The sequence below is a fragment of the Pleuronectes platessa genome, chromosome 17 (genome assembly GCF_947347685.1).
Source record: "Pleuronectes platessa chromosome 17, fPlePla1.1, whole genome shotgun sequence".
Lineage (NCBI taxonomy): Eukaryota > Metazoa > Chordata > Actinopteri > Pleuronectiformes > Pleuronectidae > Pleuronectes > Pleuronectes platessa.
Genome location: NC_070642.1, coordinates 1,822,370 through 1,843,964, shown reverse-complemented (window position 1 = coordinate 1,843,964; position 21,595 = coordinate 1,822,370). Strand labels below are relative to the sequence as shown.

The 21,595-nt window shown below is 44.9% G+C and overlaps 1 protein-coding gene across 7 annotated transcripts in view; it reads right to left on the bottom strand.

Annotated features, from left to right (window-relative positions):
- mcm9 (minichromosome maintenance 9 homologous recombination repair factor) overlaps positions 1-21,595 on the bottom strand; it is a 51,266-nt gene that overhangs the window by 5,751 nt on the left and 23,920 nt on the right. For 6 of the 7 annotated variants that reach the window (XM_053445670.1, XM_053445668.1, XM_053445671.1 and 3 more), the window contains 4 exons: positions 21,158-21,277; positions 15,665-15,839; positions 10,785-10,987; positions 10,294-10,497 (listed from right to left, as the gene is read on the bottom strand). In XM_053445670.1, the coding sequence (XP_053301645.1) occupies positions 10,294-10,497; positions 10,785-10,987; positions 15,665-15,839; positions 21,158-21,277 (702 nt within the window). Of the gene's footprint in view, positions 1-10,293; positions 10,498-10,784; positions 13,484-15,664; positions 15,840-21,157; positions 21,278-21,595 lie in introns of those variants that run through there. The other variant, XM_053445674.1, reaches the window with a different exon arrangement.

Below are 21,595 nucleotides of genomic sequence, written 5' to 3'. Positions count from 1 at the left end.
GGTCCGCTCAACAAGCCGGCGCCAGATTATTCCATAGATCTGGGTAGTTGTCTCGCTGATGCTCTCAACCTTCACATCTTGTGTTCTATTGTGGACTAATTCCTCTCTCTTGCTTGCTCCACGCAGAACCTCCGTGTGCCTCTTCGCTCGGCTGTCATCCTCGCCTCTCCGTTGATCCTCCAGCCAGCCTGCACCCTGCCGCTCCAGCCCGTACCTGCCTACAGTCAAATAAACTTACCTTCTTTTCACTACCTGCTCCTCCGTGTCTGCTTTGGGGTCAGAACACCACCACAAACCCTAACAGAATAATCTGGCCAAGAAAATGGACCTCGCAGACGCGGAGAAGTTCCGACAAGCTCTCACGTCCCAAGGAACCCGTGTGGGAATACACGAGAAGGCTTTGCACGAGGTGATGGAAACTCTCCAAACCCTCACCTCCAACGTGGCGCAGATCGGGGGCCGCATGGAACAGCTGACTACTCACCTCACCACGCTGACGGTCCCAGCTCCAGCTCCAGCTCCGGATCCCGCTCCAACACTTCCACCTGCTGCGTCCGCGGGCGCTCTTTCCACACACTCCCGGGAGCCATTCATCCCCACGCCCGCCAGGTTTTCGGGACAGTTAGGTTCAGGCAGGGAATTTATTTATCAGTGCAATCTTGTTTTTGATCAACAGCCGTTCACCTATTCCACGGACAAGTCGCGGATTGCTTTTGTAATGAGTCTCCTGTCAGAGAAAGCCGCGGCTTGGGCCGTGGCCATCGCTCAGTAATTCTCCAGCTTGTCTTTCTTTTTCCTCCTTCTCTGAGGAATTCCTTAAGATTTTTGACCACCCGCTGCGCAGCAGGGAGGCCAGTAGCCGGCTCCTGTCTCTTCGCCAGGGGAATAACTCCGTGGCGGCGCACTCAGTAGACTTCCGTATTCTCGCTATAGAGAGCGGGTGGGACGAGAAGGCACTGCAGGGGGTTTTTCTCAGGGGGCTCAGAGATGAAGTGAGGGATGAACTGGCCGCTCGTGATGAGACCACCTCGCTGGACGATCTTATTTCTTTATCGATAAGGTTAGATAATCGTCTTCACGAGCGGCGCAGGGAGAGATCCGGAAGGGTTGGCCACACCCCTCCCGTGACTCGGACAATGAACCCCCTTTATCGGGGGTTTGCGCCCTCTCCGCTGCCTCAGGCAGGCTCCAGCAGGATTCCCCCGCGGATCGATCTTCCCCCCCTAAGCACGGAGGAGCCCATGCAGCTGGGGAGGACAAAACTGATTCCGAGAGAACGTCAACGTCGTCGTCTCAGCGGACTCTGTGTCTACTGCGGGCAGGACGGACACCTGCTGGAACACTGCCCGTCCCTACCAAAAGGGGGGGCTCACCAACCACGGGAGGAGCATTGGTGAGCCATTCAGCTGTTGTTTCGTCTCCTCCCCGCCTGATACTTAAAGGTACCATTTCATGGGCTCAGACCTCCCTGCCTATTTCTATTTTAGTTGACTCTGGGGCAGATGATAGTTTCATTGACTCTAATTTCGCTGCCCAGTCAGGAATCCCCTCTCAGCTCCTTCCTCACCCAAGGAAGGTGTTTGCACTGGATGGTAGGCTGCTTGCCCATGTCACTCATCACAGTATTCCCGTTTCTTTGCAACTTTCCGGTAACCATCATGAGGCTATTTCTTTTTTTTTGATCCCTTCTCCAAGTTCCCCAGTTGTGTTGGGTCTCCCGTGGTTAAAACTGCATAATCCCGACATAGACTGGATTACCGTCTCAATTACGAATTGGAGTTTATTTTGTCATTCACACTGCTTACGTTCTGCCATTCCTTCAACATTAGCCACCACACCATCCCCACCTAAACCAGTTGATCTCAGTCTCGTTCCTTCTGTTTATCACCACCTCCGGGAAGTATTCTGTAAGGATCGAGCTCTGTCCCTTCCGCCCCACAGACCGTATGACTGCGGCATTGACTTGATCCCTGGCGCCCCCTACCCATCCAGTAAACTGTACAACTTGTCCAAACCGGAAAGAGATGCCATGGAGAAATATATTACGGATTCTTTGGCCACCGGACTCATTCGCCCCTCTTCTTCACCTTTAGGGGCAGGATTTTTTTTTGTTGAGAAGAAGGACAAGTCACTTCGCCCCTGCATCGATTTTAGGGGCCTTAATGACATCACTATAAAGAACAAATACCCCCTTCCACTCATTGACTCTGCTTTTGGTCCCCTTCACAAAGCAATTATCTTTACCAAATTGGACCTCCGCAACGCATATCATTTGGTGAGGATTAGGGAGGGGGACGAGTGGAAGACCGGGTTTAACACTCCCCTGGGTCACTTCGAATACATGGTCATGCCTTTTGGCCTCACTAATGCCCCAGCTGTGTTCCAAACACTTATAAATGATGTATTAAGGGATATGTTAAATTGTTTTGTATTCGTTTATCTGGATGACATTTTGATTTTTTCCCGTGACCTCCAGGAGCTTGAACAACATGTAAATATTGTGTTAAAGAGGCTCCTGGAGAATAAACTCTATGTTAAGGCGGAAAAGTGTGATTTTCATGTTCCCTCGGTTAGTTTTCTGGGGTTTATTGTGGAGAAGGGGCAGATCAAAGCCGACCCTGCCAAGGTTAAGGCAGTGGCCGAATGGCCCACTCCGACATCAAGAAAGCAACTTCAGCGATTTCTCGGGTTTGCCAATTTTTACCGCAGGTTTATCCGGGACTATAGCCGAGTTGCCACACCGCTCACCCAGGTGACTTCAGTTAAGATGCCGTTTATTTGGTCACCGGCAGCTGAGGGGGCATTTGCTCGTCTTAAATTATTATTTTCCTCTGCACCTGTGTTAATTCATCCTGACCCTAGTTTTCAGTTCGTGGTGGAGGTGGATGCCTCTGACTCCGGGCTGGGGGCTGTGCTCTCCCAACGCACCGTCTCTGACCAGAAGCAACACCCTTGTGCCTTCTTCTCCCGCCAACTCTCCCCTGCGGAGAGGAATTATGACGTGGGTAATCGGGAGCTGCTGGCGGTCGTGCTGGCGCTACAGGAATGGAGACACTGGCTTGAAGGTTCCACTCACCCATTCATAGTTTGGTCTGATCACAAAAATTTGTCTTACCTCCGTTCTGCCCGCAGGCTCAACTCGCGCCAGGCTCGATGGGCGTTGTTCCTGGGGCGATTCAACTTTACGCTCACTTACCGACCGGGGTCGAAGAACATTAAGCCGGATGCACTGTCACGTCAGTTTGCATCTCCTGTGGAGGACACATCCGGGAGCACCATTTTGCCATCCGCCTGTGTGGTGGGAGCAGCAGGATGGGAGATCGAAGGTGTGGTCCAGGGGGCCCTGAGGGATCAGCCAGCTCCACCAGGAGTTCCACCAAACCGGCTGTTTGTTCCCCAGGCGGTCAGGTCCCCAGTCCTTCAGTGGGGACACTCTTCCCGGATCGCCTGCCATCCTGGTTGTCGTCGGACCCTGGGCCTCCTCCAACAGCGTTTTTGGTGGCCCTCCATGGCTGCTGATACAAGGGATTTCGTCGCAGCCTGTTCTGTCTGCGCCAGAAGCAAGGCTTCGCACCAGGCTCCTGCGGGGTTGCTGCGCCCCCTACCCATCCCGCACCGACCGTGGTCGCACATTGCTGTGGACTTCATCACTGGCCTTCCTCCCTCCCAAGGAAATACAGTGGTTCTTACCATCGTGGACCGGTTCTCGAAGGCGGCTCATTTCATTCCCCTTGTGAAGTTGCCGTCCGCCCTCGAGACTGCCAACCTTCTTGTGATTCACGTTTTTCGCCTTCATGGAATCCCAGTTGACATTGTCTCTGACAGGGGTCCGCAGTTCGCCGCCAGGACTTGGAAGGCGTTCTGCCAGGCTTTGGGGGCGTCGGCCAGCCTTTCCTCTGGATACCACCCGCAGACAAATGGCCAGACAGAACGGGCTAACCAGGATCTGGGGTCAGCCCTACGCTGTGTGACAGCGAAACACCCGGCTTCCTGGTCCACACACCTTCCCTGGATCGAATATGCACACAACTCCCTGATCTGCTCCACCACAGGTATGTCCCCGTTTATGGCTATTAATGGGTATCAGCCTCCGCTCTTTCCCTCCCAGGAGACTGACGTGGCAGTGCCTTCCGTCAAAGAACATCTTCGACGCGCTCGTCGGGTTTGGTGCGAAGCCCGGGCAGCCCTCATCTGGACCTCTGCCCGTAACCAACGTATCGCCGACCGCCATCGCACACCTGCTCCGGATTACCGGCCAGGGCAGAAGGTTTGGTTGTCCTCTCGTGATCTGCCTCTACAGACAGAGTCCCGTAAATTGACCCCCAGATTCATTGGACCGTTTGTTATAGATCAGATCATTAATCCTTGTGCAGTTAAACTTAAGCTTCCCCCTTCTCTAAAGATTCACCCTACATTTCACGTTTCCCTCCTCAAGCCAGTGTCCTCAAGTCCTCTGTGCCCTCCAGCCGAGCCTCCTCCTCCCACCCTGAACATTGACGATCACCCGGCTTATACGGTTAATAAGATTTTTGACGTACGTCGGCGAGGCCGAGGATTCCAATATGTGGTGGATTGGGAGGGGTATGGGCCGGAGGAGAGACAATGGATTTCCCGGTCATTGATCCTTGATCCCTCCATCCTCCGAGACTTTTACGCCCAGTTCCCGGATAGACCGGGTAGGCCGCCAGGAGGCGTCCCTTGAGGGGGGGGTACTGTGAGGATTTGTGTAGTTTGTTGTTGTTTTCGTCTCTCCTCCTCCCCTTCTCTGTTTCCCTTGACAGTTGCTGTGAGCGCTAGGGGCGTGGCTGGTTCCCTGCAGCGGACGAGGCGCACCTGCACTCAATCCCAATCATCCCCACTATAAAGATCTGGTCCGCTCAACAAGCCGGCGCCAGATTATTCCATAGATCTGGGTAGTTGTCTCGCTGATGCTCTCAACCTTCACATCTTGTGTAATATCGTGGACTAATTCCTCTCTCTTGCTTGCTCCACGCAGAACCTCCGTTTGCCTCTTCGCTCGGCTGTCATCCTCGCCTCTCCGTTGATCCTCCAGCCAGCCTGCACCCTGCCGCTCCAGCCTGTACCTGCCTACAGTCAAATAAACTTACCTTCTTTTCACTACCTGCTCCTCCGTGTCTGCTTTGGGGTCAGAACACCACCACAAACCCTAACATAAACAGAGTTGTCTTGGCAACTCCCTCGATACTTGTGTGCAGGATTCTACAATCCATAACAAAAATATGGTTTGAATATAGTTTTTTTTTTACGAGTTTAAAAGTGTTATGTTATCCTATTGCCTGACAAACTTCTTCTTTAATCACAATCACGCAGAAGACTAGTTTTTGTTGATGTTGTTATTGCTGCTACTTTCCCTGTCCTTTTGTTAACAGAAATATCAATCAATCAAATTTTATTTGTATAGCCCGTATTCACAAATTACAATTCATCTCATAGGGCTTTAACAGGGTGTGACATCCTCTGTCCTTAACCCTCAGCAAGAGTAAGGAAAAACTACTAAAAACCCTTTTAACAGGGTAAAAATATGTAGAAACCTCAGAGAGAGCCACATGTGAGGGATCCCTCTCCCAGGACGGACAGAAGTGCAATAGATGCCACATGCAGGAAAACATCATCAAGATTAAAGTCTCTAGCAGCATTTGATGAGGGTAGACATCCCGAAGGACAACCCCAACATGACATGCAAAGCAGTCCCGCTGCAATCACAGTCCATGGTCAGCAACCATCCAGACCACGATCCACCTTCCAGACCAGACGAGCCTACTCTTAAATGAAAAGATGGTATCTGCCTCCCGAACTGAAAGTGGTAGATGATTCCACAGCCGAGGGGCTTGATGGCTGAAAGCTCTGGCTCCTACTCTACTTTTAGAGACTTTAGGGACGACAAGTAGGCTTGAATTCTGGGAGTGGAGTGCTCTAGTGGGTTTATAAGGTACTAACAGCTCTTTAAGGTAAAAAGGCGCTATATTATTAAGGGCCTTGAAGGTGAGGAGAAGAATTTAAAATTCTATTCTAGATTTAACTGGAAGCCAGTGTAGCGATGCTAATACTGGAGAAATGTGCTCTCTTCTCTATGTTCTCGTCAGGACACGTGCTGCGGCATTTTGGACAAGCTGTAGAGTCTTTAACGACTTACTGCTGGAGCCTGATAATAATGAATTACAATACTCCAGTCTCGATGTAACAAAGGCGTGGACTAGTTTTTCTGCATCTTTTTGTGAAAGGACATGTCTAATTTTTTAAATAAGTGGAAAAAAGCGGTCCTAGAAATTAGTTTTAAGTGACTATTAAAGGATAAATCAGGATCGAAGATCACTCCCAAGTTCCTGACTGTTTCATTGGAAGCAAGGGCAATGTCGTCTAGCGCAGCTATATCATTAGATAATGTATCTCTAAGGTGTTTGGGGCCAAGTATTATAACCTCTGTTTTGTCTGAGTTTAATAAGAGAAAATTGCGGGTCATCCAGGTTTTTATGTCTTTGAGACATGTTCGAAGTTTAGTTAATTGATTACTTTGTTCAGGTTTTATTGACAAAAATAACTGAGTGTCATCCGCATAGCAGTGGAAATTTACCGAGTGTGTCCTGATAATGTTTCCTAGTGGAAGCATATATAATGAGAATAAAATTGGGCCGAGCACAGAGCCCTGTGGAACACCATGGTTAACTTTGGTGCGCACAGATGACTCATCATTAATTTGCACGAATTGGGAGCGATCAGAAAAATAAGATTTAAACCAGTTAAGGGCGGTTCCATTAATGTTAATTAACTGTTTGAGTCTTTGTAATAAAATGTGATGGTCAATTGTGTCGAATGCTGCACTGAGATCTAACAGAACGAGGACAGACAAGTCCCTGATCTGAGGCTATTAAAAGGTCATTAGTGACTTTTGCCAAGGCTGTCTCTGTACTATGATTGGCTCTAAACCCCGACTGAAAGTCTTCACATATATTATTTTCCTGGAGAAACTCACACAGCTGATTGGCTACAACTTTTTCTAAGATTTTAGACATGAAGGGGAGATTAGATATTGTTCTGTAATTGGCTAAAACCTCTGGGTCTAGAGTGTTTTTTTTGAGTAGGGGTTTGATGACAGCTATTTTAAAAGACTGTGGTACATAACTTGATGATAATGCCAGATTGTTAATGTTAAGTAACAAACTATCAATTAGGGGCAGAATTTCTTTAAGTAATTTTGTAGGAATTGGATCTAAGATACAGGTTGTTGGTTTAGAACCTGAGACTATTTTGGTAAACTGATCACGGGTGATCAGAGAGAAGCTGTCTAAGTAATGGGTAGGATTCTCGGCCGTTTCTGAGATCTCTGTTGTTGGGAGGGTATTAGTGCCAATTGAGGGCAGGATATGGTTGATTTTATTTCTAATAGTTTGAATTTTATCATTAAAAAAGGTCATAAAGATATTGCTATTTAGGGATCGAGGAATACTGGGTTCGGTGGAGGTGTGACTCTCTGTCAGCCTGGCTACAGTGCTGAAGAGAAACCTGGGGTTGTTTCTATTCTCTTCTATTAGTTTTGAATAGTAGGCGGCTCTTGCTTTGTGGAGAGCCTTTTTATATTCTTTAACACTATTCTTCCAGTCTATTAGATTTTCAACATTGTTGCTGGAGCGCCACTTCCTTTCTAGTTTTCTTGATAATTGTTTTAACTCATTTGTCTGGGAATTATACCACGGAGCTAATTTACTATGTTTGACATTTTTCTTTTTTAGAGGGGCTATTGAGTCTAATGTTAATCGTAATGAGTCTGCAGAGCTATCAACGAGGTGGTCGATCTCAATGGAGGTCAGGTTTTTAAAGAATTTGTTGTTTATATCTACTGCTAATACGGGTTTAAATGTAATTGGAATTATTTCCTTAAATTTAGCTACAGCACTATCAGGTAGACATCTAGAAAATTAATTTTTTATTAGTGGCATATATTCAGTTATTGAAAAATCAAAGGTTATTAAATTATGGTCTGATAGAACTGGATTGCGCGGAAGTACTGTTAAAAATTATAATTCCGACACCGTATGATAATACCAAGTCAAGTGTGTGGTTACAACAATGAGTAGGTTTGTGCACACACTGACTGAAACCAATAGAGTCTAGTATTGAAATAAAGGCTACGCTAAGGCAATCGTTATTAAAAGTCACCAACAATAATAATTTTATCGGTCTTTAGGACTAAGTTTGATAAAAACTCAGGGAATTCCTTTAAAAATTCAGAATAGGCCACCGGAGCACGGTAAACTACAGCAAATAAGATTGGCTGTTGGTGGTTCCTAGATTGGCGTGGAAGACTAAGAACCAGACATTCAAATGATTTGTAGCTGAGTTTAGGTTTAGGATTAATTGATAGACTGGAGTTAAAAATGGCAGCAACTCCACCTCCTCGCCCAATTTCTCTGGGAACCTGTGAATTTATATGACTGGGGGGAGTAGATTCATTTAGACTGACATATTCATCAGGATGCAGCCACGTCTCAGTAAGGGACAATAAATCTATGTTGTAATCGGAGACTATTTCATTAACTAAAAGAGCCTTTTTTGACAGTGATCTAATGTTTAAAAGACCACATTTAAAAGTCTGGGTTTCCTGTGTTGTTTCAGAGGTTGTTTTAATTTGTATTAGATTTTTGTGTAGAGTTTTCGCTCTGTTTTTGTTTAATTTCAATAATTTAATCGGACGGTGAACAGACACAATCTCTATGGGGTTGTGTGACTGATCCAGAGGGAGCGCAGAGAAGTGTTTAGCACTGCAGCTCTGCTTCCTGGTCACAACTATGGGTTGTCATGTTATAGACTGAGTAATATTCCTAGATAAGAGAGCTGCTCCATCCCAAGTGGGATGAACGCCGTCTCTCCTAACAAGACCAGGTTTTTTCAAAAAAGTTAGCCAATTATCTATAAAGCCCACGCCGTTTACAGGACACCACTTCGACAGCCAGCGGATAAAAGATAACATGCGGCTAAACATGTCGTCACCTGTTGTATTAGGGAGCGGGCCAGAGAAAACTACTTTGTCCGACATCGTTTTAGCAAAAGCACACACGGACTCAACATTCACTTTAGTGATCTCCGACATACGAAGCCGGGAGTCGTTGCTGCCGACGTGAATTATGATTTTATTGTATTTACCTTTTTAGTTTTAGCCATTAACTTAAGTTTAGATTCGATGTCGCCGGCTCTGGCCCCTGGGATACAATTAACTATAGTCGCTGGTGTCGCTAACCTGACGTTTCTCAGAAGCTATAGAGCTACGAGGGTGAGCTCAGACAGAAAACAGAATCACTAAGCACGATAGAGTATGGGTTGTTATGTGTGGATGTTTTACTACAGACCGGTGATTTTAGCCGTAGTGCTACAGAGAAACAGCTGTGTTTAGCAGCGGAGCTAATTCACAGAGCGACTACCACCAGCAGCAAGAAAACAGGAAATGACGCAGCATGCTTACCGTAATGACGTCAGTGTACAAGCTACACGGTCTCACGAATATGACATCATACACACCATATCAAATAAATGGATACTTGATCTTTTATGTATTTTTAGTATCAACACTTGGCCTGTTCTTGATTCACAGGAAAAAGGGAAACTAGCAGTACTTATATGAACAGTATGCCTGTCCTTGGATTTAAATGGACAAATCTGAATTTTTCTTTGTTTTTGTATCAAGTGTCGATTTATATCGTTTTTATTTTCAGTCATAACATGCCTCAAGCTAAATTTAGAAGATGATGGTTAAATAAGAGCAATTGAGAATTTGTGTGATTCATAATCCGATTAGTCGATTAATTGCTTCAATAATCGATAGATTAATCGACTATCAGAATAGTTGTTAGTTGCAGCCCTAGCGGTGTATAGCTCCCCTGGTAGAGCTACCGCCCAAACGAGGCAACACCTCTCTCGCAGTGGCCTGGGTTCAAGCAGCAAAGGGAACCCCGGCCCTTCGATGCTTGATCTCCCCACTTCCTCCCCACAGCCACCTCCATATGCTATCAAAATTAAAGACCATCAAAGACCCAAAAATATGCTCTTAACGTACTCTCATGTCTGCCTGTATCGTTTATTACAAGGCCGAACCACTTGATGATGTGAAGGCGAACAGAGTTATGTCCCTAACGTCCTCCTCAACACCTGCTAACATCCACTGGTATTCAGTAACTTAAATTGTGCAGACGACCTTCAAAAATACAAGGGATATTCACCATTTAATCCAATATTAAAAAATGACTGATACTCAAAGAGATTTAGTCAAATTGTCATGCTCACCTTCAGCCAGTCGGCTTAGACTCTCCAGCATGCGGATGGTGGTGCGAGCAGCATTGCGGCCATCACTTTGTCTCTGCAGCTGGTAATAACGTGTCAGGATGCTGTTGGCTTCGTCAGACACCTGTGGCTGCAGGTGTTTAATCGCACAGAAGTAAGCCTTCATTTTGTCCATGGGCCACAGGCTGGAAGACTCAGCAGCCAGTCCTGAGAGAAAACAACACCACGGACATTTCATGATATTGAATGCTTTGAAATATCAAAAAAAGTTTTTAGATGGAACTTCAAATCAATATGAAGTATTATTATTATTGTCCTATTCAGTAAATTTTATCAGTTTTCCCCTGAAGCAACATTCTTCAAATTTCGATTAATATGCGTTCATGGCTATTTAAGATACATTTCAGAGCATATCTTTTCAAATATTATTTATTCACTGATTGAATATTAATTTGACTGCTGGCACATTTCATTTTTAAAAGCACAAGCTGTACCTCTGTCCTCCAGAATAAAAGAGGAGATAGTGTGGTCCCACTCTGCATTTCTGGTGTCCAGCAGAACAAGGACCAGGTCAAAACGACTCAGCAGAGGACTGGCCAGAGCTATATTCACAGACAGTGGCTCATTGGGATTGTACTGGCCTTTAGGGTTGGTAGCTGCCAGGATGGTGCAGCGAGTGTTCAGCTTACAAACCATACTTGAAGAAAGACAAGAGAATTTAGAGGAAAATAGGTAAACATCTAGAAAAGAGTGGAAAACGGTCCATGCAAAAACAGATTAGACAAATACAGGATTTTCAGTTTATCTCTACAATATAGTTGTGGAGCACTGGATGAAGATAATGATTGTTTCTTGCCTAAAGACTGTGTTGTCCTCCCAGAACAACATCTTGGCTGTATAGAACACTGGCTGTATGTAGAATATGGGGTTGGGCAGTACGTCGACTTTTTAAAATATATTAAGATATTTTCAAAAGGGGTAAAGGTTTAGGTAGTCCTGTTTATATCATGATAAAGCTGTGCTTGTGTTTACGTATCTCCTGAGGAGAAGAAAAGAGTCTCCTCTATAACATACTACATGCAACCCCGTCCCCACTCTCACTATGCATGTTCACAACACCACAAGGTCCCCCACTGGCACTGGAGACACCTTCATAAACCTGCTAACATCATCCAGTATAACTGGTTTTGTGGTGGGTCAGTGATGGTCTGTGTAGGCATATCCTTTGAGGGTCGCACAGAGATCCATGTCATGGCCAACGGTACCTCGCACAGAGATCCATGTCATGGCCAACGGTACCTTGACTGCTGTTAGGTAAATGGATGAAATCCTCAGAACGATTGTCAGACCTTAAGCTGGTGCAGTGGACCCTGGGTTCATCCTGTTGCAAGACAATGCCTGGTCTCATGCGGCCAAAGTGTGAAGGCAGTTCCTAGATGATGAAGGCATTGATGCCATTGACTGGCCATCACGTTCCCTGGACCCGCCAAGTACCACTACAGACTGTCCAGTAGCTCACTGATGCCCTGATCCAGGTATGGGAGGAAATCCCGCAGGACACCATCCACTGACTCATCAGGAGTACGTCCAGACGTTGTTGGGGGTGCATACAGGGGTCTGGGGGCCTTACACACTACTGAGTCACATTATACAAGTTGGATCAATCTGTGATTGAAATTGTTTACCTTGATTTTGTTGTGGTTTTGAATCCAGCCCTGAATGTGTTAATAATTTAGATTTTTCATATACCGGTGTATGTCATTTTGTTCTTAACAAATAATACAATATATATCAGTAAAGATTTTTTACTTGAATAATTTGTTCATCAAGACTTTACTTATTTAGTCATGGGAACAAGACAAATAACTTCAGAGATTCATATCTCATGACCACAGAGATATGAACCCTAACCCTGTCTCTGACTCCGAGGATACACCGTTATTGAAGCTTTTGAAATGAATAGTCAAGAAAAACATTTGGACCCATATTCGTGCGCATTTAGTATTTTGGTGAAAGGATGTCTGGCGCATCTAGAAACAGCAAGAGATTGAGATGTACTGGGCGGGGGCATTAAAATGGTTTAATCTTACCCCTATCCTTCCCCTTAAGGAGAGTGCACACTGCGCAAGACTATAGTGTCACTTTAGGGGGGCTGTCAGATGGTAAAGCGATAAACTTTCTATCTACCGTTAAAAAATTTGAAAATGTCATGGATTCCAAAAAGCGGGGGAAAGGTCAAAGTAACTAAACTTGGATTCAAGTATGGGCGGGACCTTGCCTGGTAACAGCAGGCAAGTGACATGACCGCACGAAAGCCACTGCGTCCCAGCCAACGCACATACAAAGAGGCACTTGCTTGGGACTCAACAGATAGGATGATGGAGCATATTCCTCCGTCTATCGGGTGGCGCTGGAGAATGCTTGCTGATTATGGCTCCCAGGTCTGGATACAGCTGTGAAAATGTATGTTAAATCTTATGACATTTGAAATAGAGGGACTACTTCCGTTTTCAGTAGGTGGCGCTGTTGAGCCATTTTGCCTCAGCTGCAAAATATTCTCCTTTTGGTGTACTTACGTAGGTAATCTCCTCATACATGTCAAGTTTGAGGCAGAGTGGCACATCTGCAGTGACGTAACAACCACTTACTGTGGCATTCAAGCGCACAGTAGCTAGATTCTCCCCAGAGGCAGGCTGTTCCTGCTCCCCGGTCGGCTAAGAAGATAGCGCCCCCCACTCCTGTTCCTGTTCCCAGGTCGTTAGATGTGATGTCGATGCCCCTTCCTGGTCCCTTGTCACATGTTCCCAGTCCTGTTCCTACGTTGATGACACAAGCTCTGTTCCTGGTCCTGTGTTGGACAGGATGTTGACACCAGCCGCTGTTCCTTGTTCCTCGGCAGCCGTAAGGCAGACCAAAGCCCCTGTTCCTGGTCCATCCTCGGCTGTGATGTTGACTCTTGATCCTGATCCTGTTCGGTAACATCCAAGCCAGCCCCTGTTCATGGTCTCTCATCGGCAATGAGACCAACGTTCATTCCACTGGTCCAATCCTTCCTGCTGACACCTTCTGCTGTGGATTGGAAAGGTCAGAGCTTGCTCTGTAGAGAAGCATCAGTTCATCCATCTTGTTGGCCAGTGAGTATACATTCACCAGGTTGTTTGACAGCATCGCAGTTCGAAAACCCCAGTGAAACCTTCAATACAAAATTGGTGAAAAAGTTTGAGCAGTAGCTGGTTGGAGGTTTGGGATTTTATCTCTGCTGAATGTGATCAGAGATGGAGAACTGAGAACTGAACAAATCATCAAAAACAGATAGAATAGGAGCAAAACACCGAGGCATTGGTCTGCGGCACCATCCAATCGAACAAGTACACACATAGTGCAAAAGGACACACACTCCCAACTTCACCATCTTTAAAATTTGCTTTTGTGTGGTATTTTAAGACTCATCAGTTATATATGTTTAAAGTTTCAGTAAGGGTCTTGCTGACAGCTGATGAAACTGCAAACTGATTGCTTTGAATTGAAATATGCATTAGGTGGTTGTGTTTACGATGTTCAAGCGAAAAAACAGGGCCTCTTTCTGATTCTTCTATTTTTTCACTCTCTAATTTTCATTCTAGCCAGTTCCATTGAAAATCTTGGGTCAGGGCTCTGATGAAAGATGAGCAATTTGGGGCCAATTGGACAATGTCCAGTGGAGTTGCAAAAACTTCATTTTCAGGCTGATCAGTGGGTGGCGCTGTTACTATCACTACATAAAGACTAATAGATCCTTTCAGGTTGGGACTCTGATCAGAGGTGAGAATTGATGTTTATTGTAAACCAGCCAGGAGCAGTGTATCAAAGTATAAAACATGTCAATTTCTTTCGCCAGCAGGTGTTGCTGTAACGATGAGTCAATATTGACATGTAGATCTGATCAGGCCAGGACTGTTATCGTGTGTAAGAGGTTTGAGGCTGATTGGACAATGCACAGAGGAGATATACTAAATCTCTCTTTTTTGTTGAATTATCAAAATTGGACACCACGTCACAGTCAGACTGTATGACGTACACTAAAAGTAAGGTAGATTAAGGTAGTTTTAATCTACATGAGTCAAGATGACACCCACTGATCTGATGAGAGCTCTAGGATGAGTTTGTGAAAATACCACGTGTCCCACTTAATGCAAAATAGCAGACTTCCTGTCTGGTCTAGCATATTGACCTAGAAGAGTTCTTTGTTCGTAGTGATATGACACATGTCCCTACCGATTTTTGTGTACGTCAGTCAATCATGGTGCTAGGGTTGCTCTTCAGGGGGAGCTGTTCAGCTATTTTGCCACGCCAATTGCTTAAAAATCATATGAATATCTTGAGGGGGGCTGTTGTTACACACAATGTTTAAGGGGGATTTAACAATTAACATGCATGTGAGATACAACCTTTTGTTATGATGGCAAGTCATCAACATTTCACGATACGGTCACACCATCTGAAGAAAACCTAAACTTTTAATACCCTTTAATTCTTTGCTTTATCGCCCGCAGATCCGGGCCCGCTGTGGCCGCACCATGGATTACGATTTGTGGATCGCGCATCAGAGGTCGCAATGGTGGATCCAGTACGGCGGATTCTATATCGTGCGGGCTGATCGTAGTGGTAATGGCGGATCCTGTGTTGTGTTGATCCTTCAAAATGTTTACCCTCATCAGTGCTGCTAAAAACTTTAATCTTGAAGATGTTTTCCTACACCTGACATCTATTGCACTTCTGTCCGTCCTGGGAGAGTGATCCCTCACATGTGGCTCTCTCTGAGGTTTCTACGTATTTTTACCCTGTTAAAAAGGGTTTTTAGTAGTTTTTCCTTACTCTTGCTGAGGGTTAAGGAGGGAGGATGTCACACCAATGTTAAAGCCCTATGAGACGAATTGTGATTTGTGAATATGGCCTATACAAATAAAATTTGATTGATTGATTGATTGATTGATTTAATATCCTTGTTAAAATGACTCTGGCTGAATTTGAAGTTGATCAGATGAAAGCTCTAGGATGGAGTTCTTTAAAATGGCCAAAATTGCAAATATATCCAAAATGTCAAAATTCCTGTTGCGTTAGTCAAATTGGTTTCAGGATACTCGTGTGTTCTAAAATCCGTGAAGATTGGTTAAACCGGACTTAATTGTAGCATTTTAGGGGTGGCATTTGAGCCATTTTGCCACGACCATTTCCAATTACTCCAGAATATATACATTTTCACCATGCCTGACAGCGAAGTTCAACCCGTCACAAATGCATGTCATTTGCAGGAAAAATCTAACAAAAAGCAATAGGTGCATTGATGCTGCATTATTGCATAAAATAGAATACTTGAGTGTCTGGAAAAGCATACCCAGCTTTGGCCACACTTATAGACTGTTGCTCCATAGCTTCATGAATGCTGATGCGGTCATGTTCCTTGATGCTGTTGAATTCATCGATGCAGCACAAACCACCATCTGACAGGACCAGAGCTCCTGCCTCCAGGTGCCAATCACCTCCATCCTTCACTGCTGCAACAGTCAGTCCTTCAAAAAAATGGCATTATGTGTCAACATATCTAGTTAATCCAGTGAAACGTAAACAGTTAGGTTAACACTTAGGGCAGAGTTAAAAAATCTTGAGGTTAAGGAGGTGTTTGCTATCGGCTTGCGAAGGTCTGTGAAGACCATCATCCTTTAACCCCGAACCGGTTCAGAGAAATGCGCCTCCGTCGTGAACAGCCAGGCGGCTGCTTGTACGAGAATTGGCGCTTCCGCCTCCTGTGTCCCCAACATTTACGCTGCAGAGATAGACTGTGGTCACAGTCAAATCCCCAAAGATGGGTAAAAAATAATTAAGTTATCGGGCGCAGAATTCAGAAAGGGTTGCGTGAGCTAGCTAGATAGATTTCAGACTCTTTTTATATATTTTTTAAGATATTTTTATATTTTTTTATAGCCTACATTTTTATGTGCCTGTGTGTGCATCTGGTCACAGTCCAAACAATTTTAGGGATGCATATTCTGAGATTAAGTGAAATAAATAATGTATAGCATTTCCTAATGTTTTATATATGCATATGTCAAACCTTGTTCATATTGCATTAAAATGCAGACTCCAAATGGATTCTGATGTGCATTTTCTACACAGCATTTTAAAATAATAGTTTTATACTGCATTTGTGTGTGTGTGTGTGTGTGTGTGGGCACCTGTGTATGTTCTTATGTGTGGTAAAGGCTCATGTTGAGCATCCTTGATATTCCAACAGGTTCTTTGATGAAGTACTAACAAGGGACTTCAGACTCGCCATCTACCTATTCTTCACCAGCCCCCAATGACCAAGGTGAGACAGCTTATCTATCTACCTCAAACCAACCAGGTCCCTGTTACCACAGTGACCCAACCTCTCCATCTACCGCTTTTCAATTTCATTTTCATTTCAATTTCATTCATGAAACACCAAGTTCTCTGGCTACTTCCACTTGTACTAGTGCTGTAGAGGTCCCTAGCTGCTCATATGCATCCAGAGTGCCACCATTTGCTGCTGGAAAGACCACAGGTTTTTCTACTTCTCAATCTATCCCTGTTGTTGGTGAGCCTGTCAAACCACAACCAATGGATCCTGCCGACTGGCCTGTCCTCTCTGATAAAGACAGAATTAGTCATCAGAGGACCTTATAAGGTTGAACGGGATAATATTTTATGTAAAAGAGAGGATGGACGGTGTTGCCATCGTCATTACTTTACTCAACATTAGTCAGTGGTGAGAATTTATTAGAAGCTGGCTTATCCACTCCAAGAAAAAAAGCCGTCTGTTTTGCTGCAAGTTGTTTTCACAGAAGGATTTTAAACTGGTTAATGAAGGACTTAATGATTGGAAAAATGCCACCCAGGTTTAAAAATCCCATGAAAGTAGCCCTGAGCCACTGTGATAAAATGTGGAAAGAATTGGAGATTCGCCTTGAAACTGGACAGACGATAGACAACCAGGCAAAGGCACTCATTGTAACAGAGAGGAAGAGGTGGCGTGGTGTGCCTAAAAAAAAAAAATCAGGCCCTGAGAGGATCCACAGACACACTATCACAACATAGCAACATACTTTGGAAAGAACATGCTAATTGAATTAATGAGTGCCATTAGTGGGAAGATCATGGAGGCAATTGAAGGTGAGATCAAACTCAGCAAGTATTTTTCAATAATACTGGAATGCACCCCAGACATAAGCCACACTTATGAGCAACTCTCAGCTATATTTGTGCCATGTGCAGCTCAAACATTTAACCTGATGGTGGCAGCTGCTGCATGAAGCGATTATTTATTTTGGCTACTTACATAAGATGTTCACTCTATTATCAGCATCCATCCAGAGATGGTCCATGTTAAAAAATCCTGTTAAAATGAAATTGAAGTCATGGACAGAGACTAGGTGGGAGAGCCGTGTTAACAGAGTGGAGGCAGTAAGTTACCAGGTTGAGAGATGCTCTGCTGGAGGTCAGAGAGAAGGGAATTGAGGCCAAGGCATTAGCTGAGGAAATTGGATTCCGTTAGCTTCTCCATCTGCTCAGTTGTCTGGTACGATATTCTCAGTAGCATTGAAACAGTGAGTAAGCTGATGCAGTCTGCCTCTATGCAACTGGATTATTATAGATTTGTAGATATGTTTGGAAAGATAACATTTTCCTAATAAATTACAGACTCAACGTCTTTGTTTCATCTCAGATTTCAGCTAGAGAGAAGTGTGAGGACATGAATGTGGATGCAGTCGTGAGAAAGAAGAAGCTACAGTCCACTTGCAGACAATTCATATACGAATGTCCAGATGAGCCGGAAGAAGAGAGGTTCAAGACCTTGGGTGAGGTTAAGGAGGTGTTTGGTGTGCTTGTAAACTTCTCCGATATGACAAATGCAGAGATGGAGCAGAAATGTGAAGCACTGAGCAGCACTTTAAGTTAATTTGGACAGTCAGACATAGATGGAAAACAATTTGCCCTGGAAATGAAAAGTTTCCTAGATTTAACATCAACCAATATGACCACCATTAAGATCCTTGATTTTTTGCACAAGAAGTGACAGAAAGAGATTTACCCAAACATGTGGGTGGCACTCAGGATATCTGGGACGATCCCTGTTTCTGTTGCAGCTGCAGAGGAGTTTTTCAAAGGGGCAATCTGAAATAACACCATCTGATTTATGTCCCAACTTTCTCGCCTCTTCCGTGAATTTAGTGGACTTACACATCAAAGGTGCTGTGATCCTCGGCCACGCAGCGAGACTGAGGCGGAGACGGAGAGGACAGCGCGCTGCGGCCCTGGTGCACTTCAGGGAGACAGGATTACGCTCACCTCTCCTGAGTATACTACTCTCCAATGTCGCTCACTGTGCAATAAGATGGACGAACTGCGCCTTCTCATCCGGACAAATAGAGACTTTTCCCTTTCTTCTGTTTTGTGTTTTACGGAATTGTGGCTGACCAAAGCTACATCGGACTCCGCCGCACAGCTGAGCGGCTTTCAGCTGTTGAGTGCGGACCGCGACCCGATCCACTCACGCAAGGCAAAAGGTGGAGGGATTTGTTTCTATATAAACCATGGATGGTGCAGCAACGTAAAAGTGATTTTACAGTCCTGTTTGTTAGGAATTCAATATTTTAGCTAGTGTGTCTGACTGGACTCTATGCAATAAAGTTCGGAGGATCACAGGCCTTAACGACTACATTCCAGTCGCCCTGACCTTTGTGTGTAATGGAGATCTTTGAGCGCCTCATGCTGACCCACCTCAAGTTCATAACAAACCAGCTCCTCGACCCACTGCAGTTTGCCTACAGAGCCAACAGGTCTTCATCCTCCAGCACCTCGACTCCCCAGGCACCTACGCCAGGATCCTGTTCGTGGACTTCAGCTCCGCATTCAACACCATCGCCCCAGCTCTTCTCTGTGACAAGTTGACACAGCTGAGCGTGCCTGAGCCCACATGCAGGTGGATCACTGACTTCCTGACTGACAGGAAGCAGCGAGTGAGGCTAGGCAAGCTTGTCTCTGAGCCCCGGACAATCAGCACTGGAGCCCCACAAGGTTGTGTGCTCTCCCCTCTACTCTTCCCTCCAGCCACCCCCCTGTCACACTCCTGAAATTTGCCGACGAACACAACCCTAATTGGATTAATCTCCAATGGGGACGAAGCCGCCTACAGAGAGGAAGTTGACAGCCTGGCTTCCTGGTGCAGCCAGAACTACCTGGAGCTGAACGCTTTAAAAACTGTAGAGATGTTAGCAGACTTCAGGAGGAGCCCAGCCCAAACCGCCCCCCTCACCCTGTGCGACTCCCCAGTGAAAACAGTGGAGTCTTTCAGATTCCTGGGGAGGATCATCGCACAGGACCTGAGATGGGCGGAGAACATCACCTCCACCACCAAGAAGGCCAAGCAGAGGATGATCGTCCTGCGGCAACGGAATTCAACATGCCGCGGAAAGTGATGGTTGAGTTCTATACAGCGATCATTGAGTCCATCCTCACAGCATCAATTACCGTCTGGCTTGCTGCCTCCACTGCAAATGACAAAGGCAGACTGCAGCGGATCATTCGGTCAGCTGAGAAGGTCATCGGCAGCGACCTGCCGGCTCTCCTAGACCTGTTCCACTCCAGGACCAGTAAGAGAGCAGGCAAGATCATTGCTGATCCTTCCCATCCCGGTCAGCACCATTTTCAGAGACTTCCATCGGGAAAAAAGTTCTAGCCTATCAGGACTAAAACCTCACGCCACCAGAACAGTTTTTTACCAATGACAGTGGGGCTCACAAACAAGCCCCCGCATCATACTGACTCTGCCCCCCCCCTCGCACATAATTTATCTCCATAACTTATTGTTTCTTACTTTATATATAGTCTTACTGTATATATTGTTGTTTGTTTTGTTTTCATGTACAGTGTACCAACCACACCATGGCAATTTCCAATATATGCAAATATACGTGGCAATAAAAAGAATTCTGATTCTGTATAAGAGATCAACACCCATCGGTTTTTCGAGATTAGAAACATTAAAATGGTAGTGTCTCAGTGCTAAAGATTTACAGTAGGCGACTTTCGACACCTTTCCAATCAGCCTCAAATGCACTGTCTTCAAATGTAATACTTTCCAGAAAATTTTTGATCAATTTAGGAGAATTTGAGAACTTAACTTTGTGGATTTTAAATTAAAAACTTTCTAAGGAGCCGCAGGAACCGTCTTCAGTATGTGGAGATTCAGTTTTTTCATTTACAAAACAGATAAGAAAACACTGGTGAATGTCAGAATCTTTGTAAAAACTGCGTAAGTGAGTAAGAACGGTTGGTGAATGAGGCCCATTGGGTTTATGGGTTTCATTATACAAAAATAATGCCACTACAGGAAACATGGAAAAGTATCTATTTAACCTATATATCAAATATGGTAAAATTTAGCAATATGATATTGAATAGTAAAAATATAACTTGAAGCCAGGACCTCAGAATGAAAACTGAAAATGTCTTCACTGTGCCCTCAGGGTTTAGATAATATGGGGGCGGTGTGGCCTAGGTGGTAGAGCGGGCGTTCTCCAACACGAAGGTTTCCAGTTCAAACCCCACTCTTCCCTATCAGCATGCCGAAGTGTCCTTGGCAAGATACTGAACCCCTAAATGGCCCCTCATAAATGCTGAGTGTACTAAAAATGTAAGTCGCTTTGGACAAAAGCATCAGCTAAATGACATGTAATGTAATGTAATATGTAAAATCTTCATATCTATACCTGGTAGAAAGAAACCACTGATGACCAATGGATAATGGCTTATAAGGCACTGAAAACAGACCCTTTGAAACTGAGAGCTGACAGTTAACCAGCCTTACCTGCACTTGTTGAGCCAATGCCAGCTGTGAGTACAGAACGAGGCATGATCTTAGCAGCATACTTCAAGAATTGAGACTTCCCCGTTCCTGGGTCACCAACCAGCAGCATATGACACTCACCTAGAAAAGAAAGAATTTACTCAGAGAGACAGTACTTCACAGACATCCAGTTTACCAATTACAAAACCAAACAAATGGCAAACACTTTCAGTATTGTGGTGAAATTGGCACCACTCTTTTTGACTTTGATGGACAATGATAGATAACCTTCATGTTTGAATTATTTTGATTTAGTTTCTGTTTGCTTCTTGTTGTAAATGTAACGTGAAAGGAAATTGCCACAGCCACAGTTAAGTAGACAACATTATGAGGCTGAGCTAACCACATAATTAGCATTCCAAGCATACAATCGCAGACGAAAACAAAACTTCCTTGGCC